The sequence below is a fragment of the Mixophyes fleayi genome, chromosome 3 (genome assembly GCF_038048845.1).
Source record: "Mixophyes fleayi isolate aMixFle1 chromosome 3, aMixFle1.hap1, whole genome shotgun sequence".
Lineage (NCBI taxonomy): Eukaryota > Metazoa > Chordata > Amphibia > Anura > Limnodynastidae > Mixophyes > Mixophyes fleayi.
The window spans coordinates 334,346,897-334,368,277 of record NC_134404.1 but is presented as its reverse complement, the minus strand read 5'-3'; the positions used below and the strand labels follow the sequence as shown (position 1 = coordinate 334,368,277).

The 21,381-nt window shown below is 43.1% G+C and overlaps 1 protein-coding gene across 7 annotated transcripts in view; it reads right to left on the bottom strand.

Annotated features, from left to right (window-relative positions):
* Window positions 1-12,310: 12,310 nt before the first annotated feature.
* Window positions 12,311-21,381, bottom strand: part of MIA3 (MIA SH3 domain ER export factor 3) — a 55,922-nt gene continuing 46,851 nt past the window's right edge. For 4 of the 7 annotated variants that reach the window (XM_075204288.1, XM_075204293.1, XM_075204287.1 and 1 more), the window contains exons 25-29: window positions 20,831-20,899; window positions 19,605-19,681; window positions 19,422-19,493; window positions 17,434-17,590; window positions 12,311-13,673 (exon numbers count right to left, since the gene is read on the bottom strand). In XM_075204288.1, coding sequence (XP_075060389.1) covers window positions 12,859-13,673; window positions 17,434-17,590; window positions 19,422-19,493; window positions 19,605-19,681; window positions 20,831-20,899 — 1,190 coding nt within the window. In that variant the 3' untranslated portion in view covers window positions 12,311-12,858. The remainder of the gene's footprint in view (window positions 13,674-17,433; window positions 17,591-19,421; window positions 19,494-19,604; window positions 19,682-20,830; window positions 20,900-21,381) is intronic. The other 3 variants (XM_075204289.1, XM_075204292.1, XM_075204291.1) reach the window with 3 other exon arrangements.

Sequence of the window (21,381 nt, the reverse complement as noted above, 5' to 3'; positions counted from 1 at the left end):
CTAGTGGCATGTGTGAAAAAAACAAAACAAGCTGCAGCGCCACCTGCTGGGCAGAGTTATACACTGACCTATATATTTCTTGAAGGAGAAGTGACAGTTGGGAGTGGTTGCTGGGGGTGACAGTGGGGAGTTTTTAACACCTTAAGTAGCTTGATGAAGGATGTAGCGATGAAGAATGAGGTGATGGAGAAAAATGATGAGGTGGTGACATGTGGACAAAACCACGTTAAAAAAGGGCACTTGCGTCGGGAAGTAACGCTCTTCCCCTGAGGAGGCCTGGGCTAGCCCCAAATGCATGACAAGAACCTTTTAAACACCTTAAGTAGCTTGATTTGACTAGAATGCATGAGTATCATGCACGGGTTAACATGTATGGTATATAGTGTGACCCCTCTTTCAGTGTGTCTTCTATTTTGTTGTGTTATCCTGTTTCTTAGTTGAATGTCCAGGAAAACGATCGGAGGTTCCTCCTGTAACGGATGTCAGTGTAACGCTTTATAATGTTGGGGCTTCCCATATCCCCGTGAGTCCCGAATGGCCTTGGTTTCCCCCCTTCCTATGGTGTCGGCATAGAATACATTGGCTCCCTTCATTGAATGCGCACTTAGAGCAGGATCTTGGTGTCTGACTTGCAGGTCGCCCTCTATGTAATCTGGTACATGGAGCACAGAGCAGTGTGAACTGGTGGTCGCCGCAAAAAAACAGCAGTAAAAAATTGAAATCCTTATCACCATCCCCAAAAAGCCGAAGAGCAGCCGTACTAGGAAAGCCCTAACTAGAAGTGCTTTATTGTTTTGTAGTAATAGTTGATACTTTGTCCTTCTCAGTACTCCTTCATTGCCTGTTAACAGGAAGAAAAGCAGCATCTCATCAGTGGTCCAGCATGTGACAAATCTCAGTCTGAAGATTATAATGCAGCTTTGTGTGGAATGTAGATCTAGCCCTCAGGAAACTGTTTCACAGTCTGCTGAGCAGTTTAAAGACTTCATTTCAGGACTAGTTAAATTCATGCAAGACACTTTTTTTTTTTTTTTTTTCACTAAAAATTATTTTTTTTTTGGTCATACAGGGATTAGAGATCCAAGTAAATTTGGACCTGGAGAGATACATCCTGGTCTGACAGCCTCTGAGACTGAAGAAGATTCCAGGTTATTTAACCCTGGTCATGTGGAGGCTTAAAGCAGATAAATCCATATGGACAGAGGAACATTTTTTTCTCCAAGATTCTCCATTCCAGTTTCAACAAAAGAAAGTGTATATCTGGTTTCTCAGTGATTAAAGAGCTTGTAAAAAAAAAAAAAGTGGGAGCACTTGGACAGACACCAGTTTAATTTAACAAGACTTAACCGCATGTATAGTTTTCCGAATGACTGTTTCCAAGTGGCTTTCAGTACCAAGAGTTGATGCAGCCGGGACTAGTATCTTGACCAGGGCCACTATTCCACTAGCAGATGGAGATCCGCTAAAAGAGAGTAGAGCTTAGATTCAATTCAGCAAGATGAATTGAGTGTCCCTCGAGACAAATCATGCCAATGTTATGGCAGGAGTCTACGCTCTTTAGTCCTCGTGCCTCGTAGGACGCGTGCAGGAAAATGAATGTAGACTCCTCCTGTAATGGATGTCGGTGTACGCGGCCTATCGACAGCAAGTCAATCTCCCCCTATGGATAGGGAAAGTTATTTTAAGAAACTTCTAATTTCCTCAGGTATAAGTGTGGTGTGGCTATAACCTCTGTTCATAGGGCACTTAGACTATCGACCGATACAGTGCGAAGTCATGTGCAAGAGAAAGCTCTTAGACTATGTTTACTGAAAAACCTTGATGTAATACAAATATCGAATTGCTTGGTGAAGCATCACTGGATACAATTTCTCTTTCAGGGAGAAGTATGAGTGTAGCAGTGGTTGCCAGAAGAGTTCTTTTGGCTGCATCCACAATCCAAGAATTGTTTGAACACTTTTCTTTTAGAAAGTGCTTTTCTCTTTGGAAATTAACTTGATTGGTGACTCAAAATTGCTGGAGGTAAATCACACTACTTGATACAAGATGGGAACAATGTACCGTATATACTCGTGTATAAGCCGAGTTTTTCAGCACATTTTTGTGTGCTGAAAAAGGCCCCCTCGGCTTATACACGGGTGAACTTCCTGGTGTCCGGTCCCTAAGCTGTTTAGTTCCGCAGTGGAACGCATGTGCGTTCCAATGACAGGAAGTTTTGCATTTGGAACGCAAACTTGCGTTCCAAATGCCGAACTTCCTGTTGGTGGAACGCACATGCGTTCCACTGCGGGGTAAGTAAAAGGCTGAAAAACTCTCTCTTTTTTTTTTGTCACGGAGCGATCTTCATTTTCAGCAGCAACGAGTATGGCGCCCTGAGAAACACAAATGTGCTGGAGAACTTCAAAATGGGGATAGACAGGGGAAGATGAAGTTACAGGATCTGGAGCCTGAAATCTCTCTAGCACGTTACAACAACAAAAACGTGTGAGAGTGACCCTGGAACTCAAGTCCTGACAACTGACAACCCCACCAAACTGCAAGTAATAGATTTGAAAATTTCACAACTTACACAGTTAATCATTTATTTGTATTTTATGTGTATACACATTTTTATTTTCCACAACAATGAAAGCATACATCAAAATGACAAAATAGCATTAAACTGAAAAACACACGTTATAAAAATGTGTACAATAAAAATGCATATACAGATGTACATAAAAAATATAATAATGAATACATCTAAAAAAATTACCAGTAGCTGCTGCATTTCCCACCCTAGGCTTATACTCGAGTCAACAAGTTTTACCTGTTTTTGGTGGTAAAATTAGGTGCCTCGGCTTATATTCGGGTCGACTTATACTCGAGTATATACAGTACTTCTCTCTTTCTGCAACAATACTTCAAAAGTTATCGCCCAGGAAAGCAGTATTTTCATCAATATAGTAGCAATCCTTCCAAACAGCCTTTTTGTTCCTTTAGAGGTAAAGATGGTAGTTTCACTGGATCCTGGACTCCAAAAAATTGAATTTATGGCGAGTAAAAAAATTCCTTTTTTTTTTTTTTTTTTTTTTTTTTTTTTTTTTGCCATTAAGACGATACTACGACAGTAAGGACATTCCAAAGCTGCCCCTAGGAGAGGAAATGCTGTGAAACCGAGACCTTGTGCCCGAAACTACCATCCTGAGATGCAAAGTTCTGTAGATGGCAGATTTTGGAAACGGTGTGGACAGATGCCCACGTAGCAGCACCACAGATTGTTCGGCTGAAGCGCCAACAGCCCTGATCGAATGAGCCTTCAAGCCAATCGGCACCAGTTTAGCCCACTGAACATAAGCCAAACGAATAGTGGATGTAATGCAAACAGCAAGAGAATGGTTAGAATACAGGGCAACCACTCTTGTGTGCATCATACAGAATGAACCGATCATTAGTCTTAAGAAATGGAAATTGTACGGTCCACATAGCACATGAGGGTCAGGACCACATCCAAAAGCAGCAAAGACCCATCAGGAGCCTGAGACCTAGGACAAAATATCAGAAATGATGAGCAGAAGACAAAGCGAACAAAAACCACCACATTCCAGGTAACAAAATTGAGATCAACTGAATCCAACGGCTCAAAAGGCTTTATTGTGAGAGCCCACAGCACCCAATTCAGAGCCCAAGTCTCTATAAGGTGTATCAAAGGATATCTGAGCATGCACAACTTCTGGGTTGTATGCTATATAATGACCGTTAAAATCCCGACACCACTTACCACGGCATGATGAAACAGATGACCTCATCGCCGACTGAGTGGAAAGACTGTCAACTTGAACGGAAGACTTTCCTAAATTGCGGCAGCTGAAGTTCCCAGCAGTGTCCGATGTCAGATTGAAGGGACACTTTGTCATCCGTCCTCTTAAGATAGTAATTTAAGGATGCAGTGTCTGTAGATGGCTTATTAAACAACCTTGTACAGGCGGCTCTTTAAATTACTACCTTAAGAGGTTGGATGACCGTGTCCCTTCAATCTGACGTCATCGGACGCTGGCGGGATCTTCAGCTGCCGTCATTCACTAAAGTCTTCCTTTCAAGCTGTCGGTCTTTCCACTCAGTCGGCGATGAGGTCTTTGGTTTCATCGTGCCGGGGTAAGTAGTATCGGGATTTAAACAGTCGTAATAATGAGTACCACCACAACCTCTTGTAGGAAGGTCTGCACATACTTCATTACTGCCAACTTGCGGTGGAAGAAAATTGAGAGTGCCGAAACCTGCAGTTTCAAGAAAGAGAGGGAGACCCTTGTTAAAAAAAACCTCCTGCAGGAAGGATAGCAAGCGGGTAAAACAAACGGGAATTGTGCACACCGTGACCCTCACATCACTAAAAATAAGCTTTTCACACATTGTAGTAATTCACAGAAGAAGACTGTTTCCTTGCCTTAATTATAGTATGCACAACCTTGGGCGGGAAACCCCTGCCCCAGAGAATTGGTGTTGCAGTGGCCACGCTGTCATTCATGACCTAAAGAGTGGTATCAAAGAGAGTCATGGATCAGAAGATCTGGATGTAGAGGCAACTGGTAAGGTAGACCCATGTCCGTTCCTAGGATGTTGGATTTAGAGATGGGCAGGCTCGGTTCCCCAAAATCCGAACCCACCCGAACTTTGCCTATCCGAGTACCGAGCCGAGCAGGCTTGGTACTCTCCCGCCCGTTCGGAATCGAAATCGAGGCAAAACGTCATTGTGACGAAGTCGGAGCTCGGTTCTCGCGATAAATACCCGCCTCCACAGCAATCCATCACCATTTGACAGAGGGACAGAGCAGGGTTAGGTCACAGGCTGTATTAGAGCAGGGACAGAGTAATAATTGTACACCTTATTCTTTGTATTATTATTTAAATTCTAATTTATTCAATTCTATTATTAATTCCAATTCTATTAGCAATTGTTAGAGCAGGAAGAGAGGAGGCGTTTTTTTTTCAATATTTTGCACTACAAGTGCTTTGGGGTGTCCCATATTCCCCAGTGTGAAACACTAATTTTTCTGGCTGTCAAAAGTCATATTTAGCAGCAGTATCTAATACAACATTTTGCACTACAAGTGCTTTGGGCTCATTAAAATGGATTCAAAGAAGTCCACAATAGAGCAGGATCAGCCAGCAGGTGCTGGCACCAGTCCTGATGGTAATCTTCCCTGTACGTCATCTGGTAAAGAATATGTAAAAGTACATAGTCTTTTTAAATCAGGGAAAAAAACACACCCCAAAAAATATAAATATAAGTATAAGTGTAGGGTGCAATCTACCCCCAAATAGGAAAGGAGCTTTGGGGCATTTCTATATCACGTACAATCTTGAAAGGCTGCTGTTTTGGCAATTTCTCAATAAGGGTAGGGTGTCATACACAGACTGACCCCAAACTGGCTTTGTCCATTTCAATTAATATTGTACAGTCTATAACGGCTGAATTTTTTACTATTTTCTACAAGTGGAGGGGGGCCTAGAGAGACAGAAACCAAACTGCCTTTGTCCATTTCTTTATATATTTAACTATAAGTGTAGGGTGTAATATACACCCAAAGACGATGGCTGCATTGCCAATATGCATAGATGGAGAGAAATACAATCTGGTTTGTGTGTAGAATTAATGACGGCCTACCAGGAATTAAACTTTTTTTCATAATTTATTAGCTTTACAATTACATTACTTATCCAAGAAACAGGTGGAGCACTAAATTCGGTTATTTTATGCCCAAAAACATTGATTTTTAAACAAAATTGCAAAACAAAACCAAACAAAATCAAAACCAAAACACGCAAGGGCGGTTTGGCAAAACCAAAACAACGGTAATCCAGATCCAAAATCAAAACCAAAACACGGGGTCAGTGAGCATCTCTAGTTGGAGTACTACACCCTGCTCCGCCAATCCGGAGCCACCTGCAGGAGAATGGGAAACAGAGAAAAAAGTAAACCAGACAAGATCCATGGGATGGCCATAGAATCCATGTACATGGCTGCAGGATCCTTTAACTTTGCACAGAAGTGAGGGATTTTGAGGTTCAGACAAGACGCAATGAGATCTATCGCTGGCTGATCCCAATGTTGAACCAGAAGAGCAAGGACCTCTGCATGAAGGGAACATTTTCCTGGATCATTCCTGTTGTGGCTGAGGTAATCAGCTTCCCAGTTCTCCACCCCTGGAATAAATATGACTTATATCACTAGGACACGATCCTAGCCATCTCCCCGAGTATGTTGACTGCCAATATTGCCTTTTGGTGAGACCAGAGGCCCTGGAATGGGAGAAGACCTATGACCGCGCCCCACCCGTACAGACTGGCATCTGTGGTAGCAAAGGTCCACTCCCACGATTGGAAAGACTGACCTTTGGTAAGATTCGTCCTGGTTAACCACTATGTGAGGGACTGACGTGTCTGTGGACAATCTGATGATCTGCCTGCCCAGATGATAGGAAATTAACCTATTCCACCCGAGAAGCTCACGCTGGGGCGTCAGGGATGAATCTGTACGAAGGGCAGTCTTGGACACTGATATCATGGTTCTTAGCAGTTTCATCCAGCAGAGAAGGGATCATGGCCAGGAGTGTCGTTATCGCCCTCTGATGCACGTGTCAAAGTCGAGACCAAGAAAATGCATTCCATTGTGCGGGAATCAAGGTAGATTTGGGCCGGTTGAGGATGCGGCCGTGTCTTTACAGAAATTGCATCAGTCAGTTGAACGTCCTGTAGAAGTCCAGAATGTAATGGCGCCTTTAACAACAGGTCATCCAGGGGGTGTGGCCCGGCAGCCGAACAGAGTGGACGCACATCACATGAACTCCTGTACTACGCCTACCTATAACACCTCTAATTAGAGTTCCCCCCCGACTCTATTACCCTACAACTAGCCCAATTACTACCTACATACTTCCCAGCCGGATACTTTCCTATTTGTACCACCTCTGTCCACGTCTGCAGGTGCCTGCAGTGAGGCCTTCCTGGGGGATTCAGTCCGCAGGAGCTCCAAGACCATTGTGTACTTCGCCCTCGTCTCAACAACCAGATGCTGGAATCCTCTCCTCCTACCTACTGTAGAGATATGAACTTTCTCTGAGAGATCCGGTCTCTAGCTATTAACTGCTTTACCCATCTGTGTCTGACTGCCAGAGGACCGCGGCCCTCTACTTGTGACTACAGTGTTGCCGCGCCTCAGGGTGTCAGCTGTGGCTTCCGAGTCGCTAGACGGATCCCGAGGACTCAGCACCTGGTGAGCGGTGTCTCTTACCCGGGTCTGAGTCCAGCAAGCCCTACTGCGTCACTCCCATGCTGGCCCGTTACTTTTCCACCTGAGACTTGACATCATGGGAGATATGGCCGCCATCTTCAGAATGTATGCCACCTCACAGATTCTCCACCATGACACAGGCTTGCAACGAAACAGCTTCACATCCTCCTGGGCTGCCACTTGTTCACTTTATTTTGGACCTAGCTTCTATCATCACATCACCTGGCTACTAAGGAGCTATAGCTGCCTCCTTTCCTACCAGCACAACCACCCACAGTGATACTCCTCTCGTGACGGCACACTCGGACCCAAACACCAGGCTGGTGCCTGCCTCTGGTTAGCACCGGTAGCGTGACACGGAGTCCCTTCTAGCTGCTTCATACAGCTCTTATGAGTCATAAAGCCCGGCGGCTCACACCCTGCCCACTGCGCTGACTTCTGCAAGTGCCCATCGCACTTCACAACAGCCCTCTTGTTGCTACTATGGACTCAGGAGCAGGCCTACAACTGCTTCTAACACTGCAACAAATTAATTCCCTCCCTGTAGATATAATAAAACATTTACTCCCATTTATCACCCCGGGTCGTTCTCGTAAAACTTGCTGTGCAATCCATACAGGTAACTCTTGTGGTCTGCTACCCTCCAGCGTCACTCATCGTGAATTGAACCAGTACCTCTCTTTCCCTGTATTAACAGCACTGGTCCGTGCCCATGCATCTATTTTTCTTCATGCCCCTATTTCTGTAATTGCTGACACGGTCTCTTAGGAACCTGTGCTCCCCTTGAAAGGAATGAGCACACCTACTGACTCAATTCAATAGGGGGTTCTCCCTGCCGATAATCCTTGTTATCTGATCATCATATTGCTGACTCACCATCTGCCTCCTTGAAGCCACAAACAGATCCATTGTCTGCCGCATCCGTTTCTCACATTCCCCTGGTCTGTGTGGCAGTCCCTATCTGAATACGGACTCAATGGCCTCCGATGTGAGTTCCCGGTCTCTGTCCGGGATCTCATTGACTCTCATTACAGCTTTATAAACGATTGTGCTGCTTTCCTCCTGCCCTCGCTCTCTTGATACCCTTTTGTCTCCCTTTGACCCACATCAGCAGGAACTGAACCTATGTTACGAGCCGTGGCGGCTCTGGACACCGCCACGACTCACTTCCTGGTATGCCTAGGCGTCCCGGCCGTCGTTATGACGACCGGGACGTCATTTCCTCCAGAACCCAGCCGACGCCTAGGCAACGGTCGGGACGCTCTCTATCTCCTGCGCCACGTCCCGGCATCTAGGGCAGCCGGGCGCGTGCGCATTCCTCATTAATCATAGCCAGCTGGGCTAAGTATTCCCTGCTGTGCAGGGCACCGTTCATTGGCTCTGGCTCGTTTATTAGGCAGCAAGGGACAAGCCCTTACTGCCGGTTATAGTTCCTGCTTCCGCTGACTAGCCTGCTCGTGTTCCTGGTTGCTGTACATTTGTTTGATTGATTCTTCGTTGCTGACCTTCTGCCTGTTTCCTGACTCCGTTTTGATTGCCTGTGCCCTTTTGACCCCTTTGCCTGGATTTCTACTCTGCTGATTTGCCTGTGCCCTCTGACTCCGGTTCGTGTCCTGGATATTCTGTTTGCTGCAAGCCTTGACCCTTGCCTGACCTCGCTCTGCTATTTCTCCCATCTGCTATCGCTGGGTTCTCCCCAGTCCGCGCACAATTCACGACCCTCAGCTGTCTGCGGCCAAGTCTGTCCCCACCACTAGGGGCTCCAGTGAAAACCAGACTTCTGAGCAGACTCCGGGTTTTGTGTTGCTGGCTGTGGGGGTTCTTAACAACCTACTCCCTCTCTAAACGATGTCTCAGTAATATACAATAATACTCTGCAAACTTTTTTGGAGCAGAAAGTAAAGCTTCACTTTCACAATCTGACTAGCCCGAAACAGCACACTCGCTTCCGATGTCGGAAATCAAACTTGAACCACAGATCTAGGCCTTGCTGACGAATCTACTCGAACACAGAGGTGGCCTTTAACCAAGAACTTTCAAAAGCGGTCAACGTATTCAAATCTACGATAGCTTCACTAGGCGTCTGTTCATATGCGCTTGAAACAAACAAAAAAAAAATGATGATCTATGTCGAACACAAGCAACCCTGGATAAAGAACTATCTCGCTTACACGATGAGGTCAAGGCTCTGAATGAGAATTCCTTCAGTCATATTAACATCCATGTAAAGAATGTCTTGAAAGTTATCCCTCCCTAAGAGCTTCTGGCCTTCCTCAACTTAAAGGCTTTTTCCTGCATGTGATCCTCCACATCTCTCGGATGCACAGATCGGCCATATAGAGCCAAGCCACCTGCAGATCAACCTCCACGCGACATAATTGTCTGTTTACATTATTTTTACACCAGGGAACGATACTAATGGCCAAATACCTCTTCGTAAACCTATAAGGATATGGAGATACAATTATTTCTAGACCTTGCCCCTTCTACTATACTGAAACGTTGGAAACCTTTAAACAGTCACCAGGATTTTTTGCCAACACAACATGCAGTACCGCTGGGGAGTCCCCTTAAAACTGCAAAGGTTTTCTGCCAACACCACTCATTACATTAAAACCCTGGATCAGGGCAAAGAAGTCCTGGCTAAACTTGCCATCCTTCCAGATTCCACACACATAATGAATCGCCAAACCCTAGGTGTTCCACCCCTCCAGCAATAGAGTTCTACAATGTCAAGTTCGAGACAGGTCTCCTCCCCGATTCACCCACTGTTGTTCACAACCTCCTGTCTTGATTTCTACCACTTCAACTGCTCCCCCTTCCCGCCAAAAACTTGTACTGATGTTCGGTAAACCTCTTTGCTCTCGTCTACTATAAAAAAAAAAGGAGGATGACTCCATATGGGAGAGGCACAGAACGGGGGAGCTAACCTCTCAACAGTTTGAGATTTAAAGTTCCCTTGCTCCAAGTCCACCTGCTATACCCCATTGTCTCCAATGTCAGAGAAGAGAAAGCGCTTCAGGCCACTGTTGCCGTTTAACAAATTGGAAAGCTATGCAGTTCCATTTTGGGTTTTTCATCAAATGAGGTAAAATACTCTGTGGTTCTCATATTTCATGCAGCTACCTTTTAAGTGCCCGATATTGTGGTACTTCTATATTGGATCTCCACACTGCCTGGGATGAAGAACATATCGGTGCTGAATATTGGGCTGTACTGATCGACCGCTGGGTGTGATGAGATTGGTATTAGCATAGTCTGCCCAATATGATGGAAACGGTAATGTTTACCACCTACAATTCTGTTCTCTCTCATAGAAAGACCTGAACATATTGTCTAAGGGTAAAGCACATCAGTGTCCAAATTAAGGCCATTATGGATTAGCTACTGGACAAGGGTTGTTAACACAATAGCTTCTGAAGGGATAAAGAAGAATAATCACATCTCCTTGTAATTTGGAAATCTATTTTTGAGTTCAGGGATCTATGGATCTCAGAAGGATCTACTCTTGCATCAGATAATTCAGTCCCTTCAATACATTATACAGGAGTTATATAGAGGAAAGTGTAGTTACCTTAAAATCCATCTTAGTGATGCATACCCCCAAATAACAATATTAGAAGAGCCACCAGAGGTACATTAAGAGTCAAAAAGGTTTTTTCTACACTATAACTTTCTAGTAGTGATTGCTCGTCTGCTTTTCTTGCCTTTTGAACAGTCAGCATCCACATATATAAAAGTAGAAGCATACTGAACAAAGTTACTAAAACAAATGTTTTTTGTTAATAAAAAAATAGGTATTGCTTATTATGCAATACAAATTTTCTTCCTGATAATTATCCTTTAATAGAAACTGTGAAGATACTGTGTTTTCTGGCCCAATTCTACCCACTTCCCTCTAGCTGGCCACCCATGGGTGCCTTCCAAGGCCAAGGAAGCCTACCCAGTACCTTCTAAGGTTCTTATTAGTAACGCAGGCAAATGCAGTTAGAAAAGTACAACAGTACATTTATTGTAACTAAAACAAATCACTAGATTATGTACACATAGTAAATAAATGCCAAGCAGGTTTACATCATAATCCATCCCTTACCCAACTAGCTTAAGGAGTTACAGTCACCTGGCTGTCCAGACTTGATGACCCACGGATCTGCCAATGTATTCCACAGTGTTTTCCCCTCCCTGGACAAATCCCTGAGTCTCTCCTTGTTAAACATTGTTGAGTTCTGGACTAATGGGTTTGAGAGGGGAGTGGAGATGAGCTGTACTTCCACAGAAACTCCCCTGCTAGATTGTAAGCCAAATGTCTGTAGTAGTCTTGTGAGAACAATGGATACTAATTAGCCTTCCCCCTCACTAGTATCTTGCAACCTGATTCCTACCCATAACCCCACCTGGCTACACTTTAATAACAAAACATAACAGCATCACTGAATTAACAACCAACACGTTTTTACAATGGGCAACATGTAATGAAGGAGTCTCTTATCTAGGTATGGCTACAATGTCCACTTATCCACATGTAAATAGACACTGCATATGTCCTCTGTTTAGCTGGGGAATAAAAGGACTATAAAAAAGTACATGCTATAATCCACATTTTGTGAGAAACGAGGGACAGAATGTTACAGTGTTATCAAACTCGTTTCATCACATTAACCTAAAGATCAATCTTTCCGAAGGACACCAAGCGAGTCATCACTTGCAGGAGGGAGGAGTTACTAGGGATACAGATTTGACTCTTATAGTCTAATTTATGTCCACTCACTGCTGGGCAGAGCTGTGTCTGTTCCTGGTGTAGAGTTCCAGAAGCTATGATGTGCGAGGGGAGGCAGAGCTGAAAAAGCAAAGAGCAGCCCAGGTTTACAATTCTGGGTGTGTAACGTAGACGTGCCCTGCTGGGGAACACCTGAATATGAATATATATTTATATAAACACAGTGTACATTAAAACAAATGCATAAACCTGTTAAAAGGTGCAGATAACATTGAACCAGTGGGCTAAAAAACCGAAAAAAAATTACATAGGAGCACACAAAATATGTTTTAAATTCTTTATTATTTTTCATCTTACAGAGTAATGCGTGTTTCTGGTTTTTACTACCAGGTGTTAAAAATAATTATTTATTCTATGTAAACCAGTGGTATATAATATTATTAAGCTAGTCGAGTGTGGAAAAGCAATCAGAATAATGATATTCTTATAAAATGTATTTCCACAGGAAATGTTTTCAAAAGATTTTAGACATTCATTTTTTTCCACAAATAATGGGTGCACATTAAATTTAAAAAAAACAAAAAAAACAAAGAGAGAAAAAAAAAACCCACGCATGGCTTTCGGTATTGCACATTTGGAAATCGCAACTAAATTTTCTGGCTTCCGAATCATAAAAAGGAAAAAAAAAAAAGCTAAAATTCCAATTTGCTATGGATAATTATTTAACCATTAAAAATTCTAAGTAGATTTAAGGAAATAAAATACTTATTGCTAATATAAGACACGTGAAATAATAAATCAGAAGTTTATGTAAACCAGTAACTTTTAATCCATTTTGAGACCATTGAACTGCGTTTGTCTAGCCGTGATTTTAAGAGTTTTGACCTTGAGAATGTTCATGGTCTGTTTGCATTGGTTTATTATGTCCTGGTGGAATAGATCGCTGCTCAGGTAATGAAGGCCCAGCAGGTAGACCCACGTGAGGTCCTCTGGGGAAGTCTCTAACTCCTGTAAATGGAGGACCTGGTGGAAAGTCTCTTGCTCCAGGTGGCAGAGGCCTTGGCATAAATTCTCTAGAACCAGGGGGTGGCCCGGGTGGGAAATCCCTAGCTCCAGCTGGAGGCAGTCCTGGGGGAAACTCTCTTGGTCCAGGAGGTGGGAGCCCTGGAGGAATATCTCTAACTCCTGGAGGTAGAGGTCCTGGTGGAAAGTCTCTCGCACCAGGAGGAATAGAACCCGGTGGGAAATCCCGAGCTCCTGGAGGAGGAAGACCTGGTGGGAAATCCCGAGCTCCTGGAGGAGGAAGACCTGGTGGGAAATCCCGAGCTCCTGGATGTGGAGGACCTGGTGGGAAATCCCGAGCTCCTGGATGTGGAGGACCTGGTGGGAAATCCCGAGCTCCTGGATGTGGAGGACCTGGTGGGAAATCCCGAGCTCCTGGATGTGGAGGACCTGGAAAGAAGTCTCGAGCTCCTGGATGTGGAGGACCTGGTGGGAAGTCCCTCCCTCCTGGAGGTGGTAGCATTGGGTAATCCCTTGGGCCATGCATTGGGACAGGGCCTGGAGGAAATTCCCTAGGTGGTAACGGTCCTCGCATATGACCCCTGGGATCTGAAGGAGGCATTGGACCCGGGGGTATCAAAGGCCTTGGTGGAAAGTCTCTCATGCCTGGTGGGGGACCATGCACTGAAACAAAAAAACAAAAAGAAAAAAAATATATATATATATTTTAGTTGCACTGTGGTATTTCTTCACATCCAAATATTCCACTAACACTACTGCAAGATAGTGCTAAATAAAGGACTCTATAAAAGAAAATTGGATTATATTAAAAAATACTTAAAATTACAAATCCTCATCATCATTTATTTATATAACGCCTCTAATTCCGCAGTGCTGAACGCACATCGGTCCCTGCCCCATTGGAGCTTACAGTCTAAATCCCCTAACACACACACACACACACACACACACACACACACACACACACACACACACACACAGAGACTAAGGTTAATTGGCTGCAATTAAACTGCCCTATCAGTATGTTTTTGGAGTGTGGGAGAAAACTGGAGCACCCGGAGGTCTAAATTCCCCAACATACACACACACACACACAAACAAAGACACACACACAAACAAAGACAGACACACAAACAGACTGACACACAAACAGACTGACACACACACAGACTGACACACACACAGACTGACACACACACAGACTGACACACACACAGACTGACACACACACAGACTGACACACACACAGACTGACACACAGACCAAGAGAGACTAAGAGCAATTTAATACCAGCCAATTAACCTACTAGCATGTTTTTGGAGTGTGGGATGAAACCGGAGCAAACACAGGGAGAACATACAAACTCCACACAGATAAGGCCAAGGTCAGGAATTGAACTCATCACCCCAGTGCTGTGAGACAGAAGTGCTAACCACTATGCCACCGTGCTGCCCCAACAAATGTAGGAAGTTTGTCTCCAAAACCTTGCATGGAAAAAGAAAAGAGGTACGTATTCAACCAATGAAAATGTCTCCATATAAAATGTGGACGAGGTCTTACAGGCACTGTCCTCCTTCAGATTAAAAACAAACAAACAAACAAACAAACAAAAAAATGGGTTTACATATGCTGCCACTGTTACGAAAAGCGGTTACTATAATAGCCGGCCAGGTCTGTGTTTTGCAGCCATGCATTTATATAAATCAGGCAGCACGTTTTATTTTAGACACTACAGCTCTGCTCTCTGTGTAAGTAACAAGTGTATCCAGGGAGCAGCTATGCGTTCCATCCAAGGAGAACAGAAATTGAACAACTGAAGCTGGTAATCTAAGGAAGAAAGGCGAACAGATAGTTGATATTTTGATAAAATATCAAACTCAGGCAGTTATATAGTTACACGCCCTCACACTGGGTAAAACATGCACAATCCTCTCACTGACTACCATCAGTTTGAACCCAAAAGGCAATCATGCAACAGACAACCTTAATGTATAAACATTTTCTCAGGGGACTGGCTATAAAGACAGTTATATGTTGTTCCTCTGTGCAGGTTGGGAGCCGATACAGGCGGTTGTATCTGCCACACTCAATAAGACTAACAGGAGCGCTCTGGGAGGGAACAAAGATTAAGGAGAAGAGAAGTCAGACAAGGATAGCTGTACTGAATAAGTTCTGCATACAAACTTACTATAATCACCAAAGAAACTAGGTAAAGTCCTATTACCAAGAATATTTTTAGACACTGATTATTTAACATTTACATTAAATAGAAAACAAAAATATAGACCCATACCCAGCAAAAGTGCAGAGCCTGCGGCAGTGATCATTTATATCACATGGGAAGAGAGATATAAATGTAAGGTGGCAGGCTCCGCCCACTCATATCACATGACCCATTATGTCATGTGCATTATAATGCAGTAATCCCAGATAAATAAAGGCCTCATTGACTGTAACAAGAGGTACACAGAAATCTTGCAGTCTATGCACCCTCGAACATACATACGAATGAAATGGTTAAACAGGTTTCCTTAACTATAGACGGTTAGGACTTCTCAAATTAACCCCTTCTTTCCCAATTAGGTTGATTTGCTTTTTTCTTTTTAGCTGTTGGGTTCTTTAAGAATGCAAAATATAATATTACTGCCGGCACTATAACTACAAAAAGTATATTCATACTCAAAAGAACTAGATAACATTATGGGATAACTGTATTAGGCTGTGCTAGTTGTGTAAAAGTAACTGGGAAGAATTCAGGAAGTAAAAAAAAAGGTATTTGTTTAATACCCATATATAGTAGCTTAGAGTTAGAAATCAATCCGTCGATACTCCGGTCATGAGGGGGTTAAGTTATACGCCTTCCCTGGCTGGGCCATGACCCTCTCTGTCATCAGCTATTTGCACATATGATTTGCATTGCCCCATCCCGCAATAACAGAGATTAGTTGTGATTATTTCCTGCAGAGTCTGTCTACACATCCAAAACTCCGTCTCTGGCCTCCCAGAACCTCTTACATCAGCGGAGAAGAGTTTTTCTATTTCGGCTCTGTCCGAGATCTCTCTTTTCCCAGAAATTCCATCCTGAACATTTTTTTTTTTTTTTTTTTACAATGCTCTTTTCCCCTCTGTTCCGATGCCTACACCCTGCCAAGGAATTCATGAACTATGTCCCGTCTGACAGGTCGGCCCTCCAAAAAACCTCAGTCTTTCATTTCTACAGGGCTCGAGGTTTCACACCCAATTTATAGATCTACGGGGGGGTACTCAATTGTCGGCGATATTACGGTAATCGTGCGCGGGAAAAACATGTAATACGGTAATTTACTCGCTGGATTTCAGCTCGCAGCTCCCTGAGCCGCGAGCTGAAATCCAGCTACAAATTACCGTATTCCATGTATTAGTTTTTCCGCGGCAGGATTTTCGGCGATCCCGCCGACAATTGAATATGCCCCTAAGAGCTTACTAGAGAGGAGGTCGATAACACCAAACATTTATTACACAGGTACAGGAGGAGGTTCTAACATTAATATAGAGTTTATCCAACACCACAAATTATAGGGAAACCATTGTTTTATTCACATTTCTCATCTAGAACACAGCAGCTCCCATCACAGTGATGAATGTAAATACTAAACTTAAAAACAACACCCCTGAAGTCTTTTCCTTTTAAATACCTGTCTAACGGGTGTGTTTATGCAGCACACTACGGTGCCAAAACATCACTGGACCAGCACTATCATTTATAAAAGTCCTCACATCACAACGAAAGAGACGATAAGCCCATATAAACAGTGCACACAAGGTAGTGAATATATAGTTCTTATACAATTCTTTTGTTATTGCGTCCACTATGTTTGATAATTTATGCTGTTGGTGGGTTCATAACCAATGTACTGTAAGTAAGGAATGTAATACAAATAAGTAAGGAATTGTGTCTCTAGCCATGTCCTGCACAGTGGGGTCCACACTCAGATCTTGGACAATTTTAATAGAAATACTTTACATGGCAAATGAAACAGCAAAACTAAAGTGTATCAGATCAATGCAACGGAGTAATACAGCAACGCTTCTGTGTTGTATTATTTCATTAAGTATTACTGCCACCATTCCCCTATATTGTTATAACTGTATTTAAATAGAAATAAAACTGGTATTGGTATTTAAGAAACTAAAAAGACCAAGGAAGGATAATTATTAGTAGTAACAGTTGACTTCCAATCACAAACACACAATACTAATTGCTATACACACACACACACTCACAAAAAGTAACAATAACACTCTGCAAATTATTATATAGAATGTGGAGATCAATAAATAACTTTTTTAGAAACCAAATCGAGTGGTGAATGCAGAAAGCAGAGGCAAAGGGGACAGAATTGCAAGCGGCCACAGGTGGGGATTGAGACATAAATGTTCCTACTTTGTGGTGGAGGCATCGCTCGAGGTCCAAAGGACCCTCTGTGTGGAGGAGGACCAATGAAACGAGGAGGCGGCTGTGACATCATAGGTGCAGTCGCCGGTGAGTTCATCACCGGTGTGCCGGGAAATGATGGTGGACCCTTGGCTACCGGCATAACCTGTCGGGCACAAAGTAACATTTTACTGAAGGATCATTACAATTTTATTTCTTGACATAATTAAAAAACACAGAGACATCATTTTTGCCACAATTAATTTACATGCATTAAATGAGACAAGCGAAGGAGGCCACAATTCAGACAGAATGTTTCATATTTGCCCCCAGCAGAGATAAGGGGTGTCAGATTATTAACATTTTTTATACCGCAATCATTGAGATGGTTGGTCTAAAAGTTAACACGCCTCTGCCCTAGCGGCTATTTTCCCCAGACACCTTTATTCTTCCCTCAACCCTAGCGGTGAACCAGGACCAGGTGTGATGCTGCGGAAGGGGAAGGAGGCAGGTGGGATGTGGCCGGGAGGACCAATCAGAGGAAGCAGCTTTTTAATTGGTTCTTTTGGCTATTATTATAGTCCACAAAACGTCAGTCTCCAATGTAGGTGGGTTCCTTCTCCACAGAGCAGCATTAGAACAAAATGTCAAATATCAGAAAAAGAAAGTTACTTAAAAAATAGTGATGTTCAACTATATTGGACACGTTATAAAATATTATATGTTCATAGTAATTTTCCTCTAACTGTCCCCTTCCCCTGATAGCACCAGAAGCTGTATCTCACAGTGTGAGGCTCCCCAGTAATTCAGTAATAGATTAGCAGATATTTTGGCAGGTTTTTCAATGGTACCAAAAACGCATCTCAAAACGTGTTTCATGTCCTCCCTTACTACCGTAACTCCAGTTGGTATGAGCCATTAAGAAGTTAAAAAGCTCATCCCAAAATATCACAGGGCTTGCAATATATTTGATCCCAAAATATTCATATATCAACACACAAGCATGTACACAAGGATGCAAATCTGTAGTTTTCCATACATTGCTGTCAGTGACAAGCATGGCATGCTGGGAGATGTAGTTTGAAATGTATCTGTCACCTATATCCAGCTTTGTAGGCTAAACTAATATAAAGCCAATCACTTGACTCAGAACCAGTGACATCACTGCGGCTTAAAATACATTGCCATATCACTGGTTCTATTGGATCAGCCCACAGGGCGGCCATCACCACTGTGCTTTACAATCAGTGGGTCTGTAATGTGGTAACTTGTAGATCAGGATGTAAACGAACGAATACTATCTTATAAAGTAACTGACACATTCTTATCTAGTTTGTAGAAGAGGTTTTGAAATATTGCTTAAATCAATCTAGAGCCATTATTTCTTAACACATATGTATTACAATATATGAATATGTTACTTCTGTATCTCTGCCCGTGAAAACAGGATTGTAATGGATGACTGTGCGGAGAGCGCTTCCTCATTGTCTGACTTACTACGTGTCAATATCTGCTCTCCTAAATTAATGTAACATGGAATAAAGCAAATTTTGATCAACTTACACCCTAATCTTGTCCTGTATGATATCTGCCTGCAGCTGAAGGATACACTTTACCAACTTACACAGATCAGTGCATCTCGCACCACCATCCAATCTAAATTTCTGTTTTCTAAATCATAATCATTGGTTCCAACAATATTGAAAGAGTTATACCCATGAGAGTGCACAATACCAAGTCTAAAATATAAAGTAACATTCAGAAAAGCGCAGAGGGAAGGCCAAAAAACATGGAAAGTGTGCGGTTGTTTTATAAACATGTCATACTTTTTATTGTTTTTTGGCATTTGGGAACGGCAATGGGGGCCACCAGTTTTAAAAGCAGGCAAGTAAATACCTCTGTAATCCAATCTAACACATGCAAGGTTAGTACCCTATGTTCTCCACCAAAAGCGGTAAGTAAAGACCCAACCCAACGCATGGTCGCTGAATACTCACTGGCGCGGGTTCCTCCGACTGTGGAGAACTAGCGGGCATACTGGGCGCCTCAGATTCATTAGATGGGTTTGGCTTTTTGTTTTACAAGAAGAAATGAATTTAGAGAGCAGTATACACACAGACAGAGGAACAGGTTACAAGTAACAGAGGTTATAGGATTTATAATTTCTCCTGAGTACTCACCACTCCATCCACGACCATAGAAGGAGATGATGTTCTCGGGCCACTATTGACCATCGCTGTGGAATGGCCAAGATCCACTGCAAGACAGAAGAGATCAGCCCATCACTTCTTTTTTTCCATTTTTTTTGTGATGATCCCGCAGGCTCCCCCGTGCTATTAACAACTTATGCTTCTGATACCGAGACTGAGATCTAACGCAGGTCTATCTTCCCTTCACAATGCTGGGCTACCGCCATCATCAATTATTTATACAGCGCCACCGATTCCGCAGCGCTGTACAGAGAACTCACTCACATCAGTCCCTGCCCCATTGGAGCTTACAGTCTAAATTCCCTAACATACACACAGACAGACACACACAGACTAGGGTCAATTTTGATAGCAGCCAATTAACCTACTAATATGTTTTTTTTTGGAGTGTGGGAGGAAACCCACACGAACACGGGGAGAACATACAAACTCCACACAGATAAGGCCATGGTCGGGAATTGAACTCATGACCCCAGTACTATGAGGCAGAATTGCTAACCACTGAGCCACCGTGCTGCTCAGCTCCATTACTAATGGTACTCTGAGGGGGTTAAGAAGGACTAAAGTGTATTCAAAATATGATGGCAGGAATAAGTCCTCGGGGGACTTTGAAGGTAGCTTTGAGCTGGTAGGGGGAGCAGATTTCTTTGTGGTAGGTAAGTGGTGCTGAGATGTGGTCAGTAATGGCTTGAAGAGCATTTGGAGTGAAACGTAACTGGAGAACAGTTCTGTACAGTATAGCCTTTATGGTATACCAAGGAAGGAAAGGGGAAGAGGGGAAAAAGTCAGTGTAATGTGAGGCAGGGTAGTGCCTCACATTACACTGACTTTTTCCCCTCTTCCTCTTTCCTTCCTTAATATACCATACTAGTTAATACAGTGTTGGGTGCACCCCCCGATTTAAGTTGTCTTTAATCGAGTTTGCAACAATTGTAATTCATTAAATGCTCGTATTATTTTGCCTTGTGCGGTTTTCCATCTTTGTGTTTTTTGTTAACAGTATAGCCTTTGTCTACGCACTCCTCTTCTTGGCCGCCTAATGGGACTGTACTAAATGGTAACTTCTACCTTAACTTTTGATTGGCTCTTAAGTTACTGTTGAGTCTCACTTGTTACATTTCACAAACAGTAATACAGATTATATGTCACAGGACAGGAAACACCTCACTGATGGGTTTACAGAGCGGACAACGTACCGGGAGCTGAGGTTCTTCCAGACAGCTCAGGAACGGGGCGTCTGGACCCCGAGGACACATCCATCCCACCTTCAGGATACAAATATTAAAATCCGCTTAAAAATAAGAAAATTGCTTAACCCATGTTTCAAAAAAAACCATCAATTTAATAGTTCTATAATTCTACTTTATAAAAATTGCCCAATACCATTTGGAGGCGGCTGGTTATACTGCACGATACCACATGTAATCTGAAATCATATTAGGAATATGTGCTACAACATAAAGCACACGGACGGGGATAACGGCCTATAACAGTGAGAACACTAATAGCACACGGACGGGGATAACGGCCTATAACAGTGAGAACACTAATAACATTTCTGTTAAATACAGTGTCAGCTATTAATGCTATTGTAGCCATCAGTCTGCTAACGATGCTCCGCATGATGATAGATTCGCAGCTGTCCAGGGAAGGGCCCTGTGGTTGAGTCCACACTTCTTATGATGTCCTTACACACACTGGAGCCGGCCGTATGTGTGGTCAACCAACATTCATCAGCACTTGGTGC